The sequence below is a fragment of the Pteropus vampyrus genome, unplaced genomic scaffold (assembly GCF_000151845.1).
Source record: "Pteropus vampyrus isolate Shadow unplaced genomic scaffold, Pvam_2.0 Scaffold133, whole genome shotgun sequence".
NCBI lineage: Eukaryota > Metazoa > Chordata > Mammalia > Chiroptera > Pteropodidae > Pteropus > Pteropus vampyrus.
Window position 1 is genome coordinate 4873217 of NW_011888914.1, and position 2503 is coordinate 4875719.

The 2503-nt window shown below is 33.7% G+C and overlaps 1 protein-coding gene across 1 annotated transcript in view; it reads left to right on the forward strand.

Annotated features, from left to right (window-relative positions):
* RARS2 (arginyl-tRNA synthetase 2, mitochondrial) overlaps nucleotides 1–2503 on the forward strand; it is a 68889-nt gene that overhangs the window by 19432 nt on the left and 46954 nt on the right. The window contains exon 2 of the mRNA XM_011367377.2: nucleotides 1448–1521. Coding sequence (XP_011365679.1) covers nucleotides 1448–1521 — 74 coding nt within the window. The remainder of the gene's footprint in view (nucleotides 1–1447; nucleotides 1522–2503) is intronic.

The window sequence follows — 2503 nt, forward strand, 5'->3', positions numbered from 1 at the left end:
TTGTAGTTGGGAAGCCCTCAGTATGGTGCCCTAGAATCTTCACTTCTGCTGGAAAGTGTTGGAATCTACTTCTGTGTTTTATTCATTCTCTCCCACAGCTCTGTAGCATCTCCTATTCACAAATAATAAAATAATGAAATTCATTTTTTTCTCTCCAGATTTGGGGTGTTAATGAGAATTGTTCAAGTTAGGAGCCTTGTGAAACAGGCTTCATCCATTCCTCTTCATAATCTGTTGTATCTTTCCTTGGCTGTCACTTTTGAAGTTTATAACTTTGGGCTGTGTCTACCCTGTGTATTTGATGGAGAACCAGCCAATCTACCTATTATCTACCTTCTTTCTCCTTTCTTCCTTCTCTTTTATTTTAAATTTAGTAATAGGTGGGAGTTGAAAGGTGGGGGATTATATAAAGAAGGCTGAGTCTTTCTTTTTGGGTGTTGTTTTGTTTTTAGTTGTGGGAAAAGACATAACATAAAATTTACCGTCTTAACCATTTTTAAACACACAGTTTGGCAGGAGACAGTGGTTTTAGTTTTACTACTCTCCTGAAAAGGGAGACATTTACTATGTCTCCCTTTTCCTTCTCCCTCAACAGCCATGGTTACTCCATTGCAGAGGCTTCATAAAGATTGAAGAGGTGGGAAAGAAAGATGAAGACAGTTTTAAATTCCTTATGGCTGTACTGCTATTGCACTATTTTCTTTTTATGCAGTTCTCATTCAAAGGTTATAGATATGGCATAGGGGTTGAGTGTAGATTCTGGTTTTAGATAGCTTGTGTTCATGTCCCACCTTTTCCACTTAAGCGAGTTACATAAACGCTCTGTATTTCAGTTCCATCATTCATGAAATGAAGTCTATAATAGTGTGAAAGTCATGGGATTATTTCAAAGAAAAATTAAGGCATGTTAGATGTACCTGTCTCATATAAGAATCATTCAATAAATGAGATTGATTTATTGAATCAATGGTAGGCAATAAATTTTTGTCTCTTGTTCATTACTATATTCCCAACTCCTATAACAGTGCCTGGCACAAAATAGGCATTCCGTAAATACTTTATGAATGAATAAAAGTCAATTATATTTGGTTCCTCAGAGGTTCATCCCCTCTCTTTATAAAAAAAATTTTTTTTAATTTACAAATATAAAATTCATTCTTTTTGATGAACAGTTCTGTTTGTTATGGTCAAACCCTCTTCTCACCCTCAGTCCCTGGCAACCGCTGATCTGTTCATCCTTACAGTTTTGAGTTTTCCAGAATGTCAAATAAATTGAATCATGCACTATACACCCTGTTGAGTCTGGCATTTGTCACTTAGCATACTGCATTTGAGGCTCATTTATGTTGTTAAGTGTCTCAATATTTCTTTTATTGCTGAGTAGTATTCCATTGAATCTGTAACAAATATATTAACAATCTTGCTCTTTTTTTTCCTTTATTTTTAGCTTTCCAGAGTGTTGGATCTTCCACCAGAAAATTTGATCAAGTCAATATCTGCAGTTCCAATTTCGAAAAAAGAGTTAAGTAAAATATATTTGTAACAATCTAAAATGTTGCTGTCAATATAAAAAAAAATTGTTATTCTTCAATTTATAGAGTAGTCCTTGAAATTTACCATAAGATAGAATTTAACTTATTACTCCCGTTGACAAAAATAATAAAATTAAAATTCGCATTTTACATACTCTGACATGGCAAATTATATTAGTATGCTCATGTTGTAATATTTGCTTATGCTACTAACTACAATTATGGCAGTCTCTAAGAAGAATTAGGACTGAGGTTCAAATTTAATTCTATAACAGCAAAAAAAGAACTAAGATGGTGGTTAGGATCTCAGGGTTTTTGAATGGCTCTTAGAAATTATACACCTATCTGATGCTTGAAAATGATTGTACAGTATTTACCTGCTAGGTTTTTTGTGGTTTATTTTTTGTTTTCAGTGTTTCTCTTTGAGGACTTCCAGCGATAAAGAACTGTTGGTTAAAACTACATACAACCAAGAGTTGCTTTCTTGGATGCAGGGAAATATCTATCTCTTTGTGAGTTTGGTCATTCTAAATGATACTTGTTTACCATTTGGCTAGAAAACTTCAATATTTGGATAAAATACCCTCTCGGTCAATTAATAATGGCAAGAAATTAGCTACATAGCAGGCATCTAAGCCCTAAGCTTTAGAAAGATGTATAGATATGATCATCAGTACCATTATGTTCTTATGTTTTGTCCCCTTAACTTTGTCAAGATTTTAAGATAGAGAAGGATAAATATTCTTTGTCTCTGAATAGGACAAAGAGATAAGTAGAAAAGGAAGAGAAAGGGTACATGTGGCCTTGTAAAAGTGAGCATCTTTAAAAGTGGCCTGCTGCAACTTTATTGTGTTAAAAGAACAGTGGTAACCGCTGACCAAGGGGACCTCATAATTATATGTACATTGATGTAATGTTCCAAACCAGTTACCTATTTCATAAAATCTGTAAATAACATTCTGCATAATAAT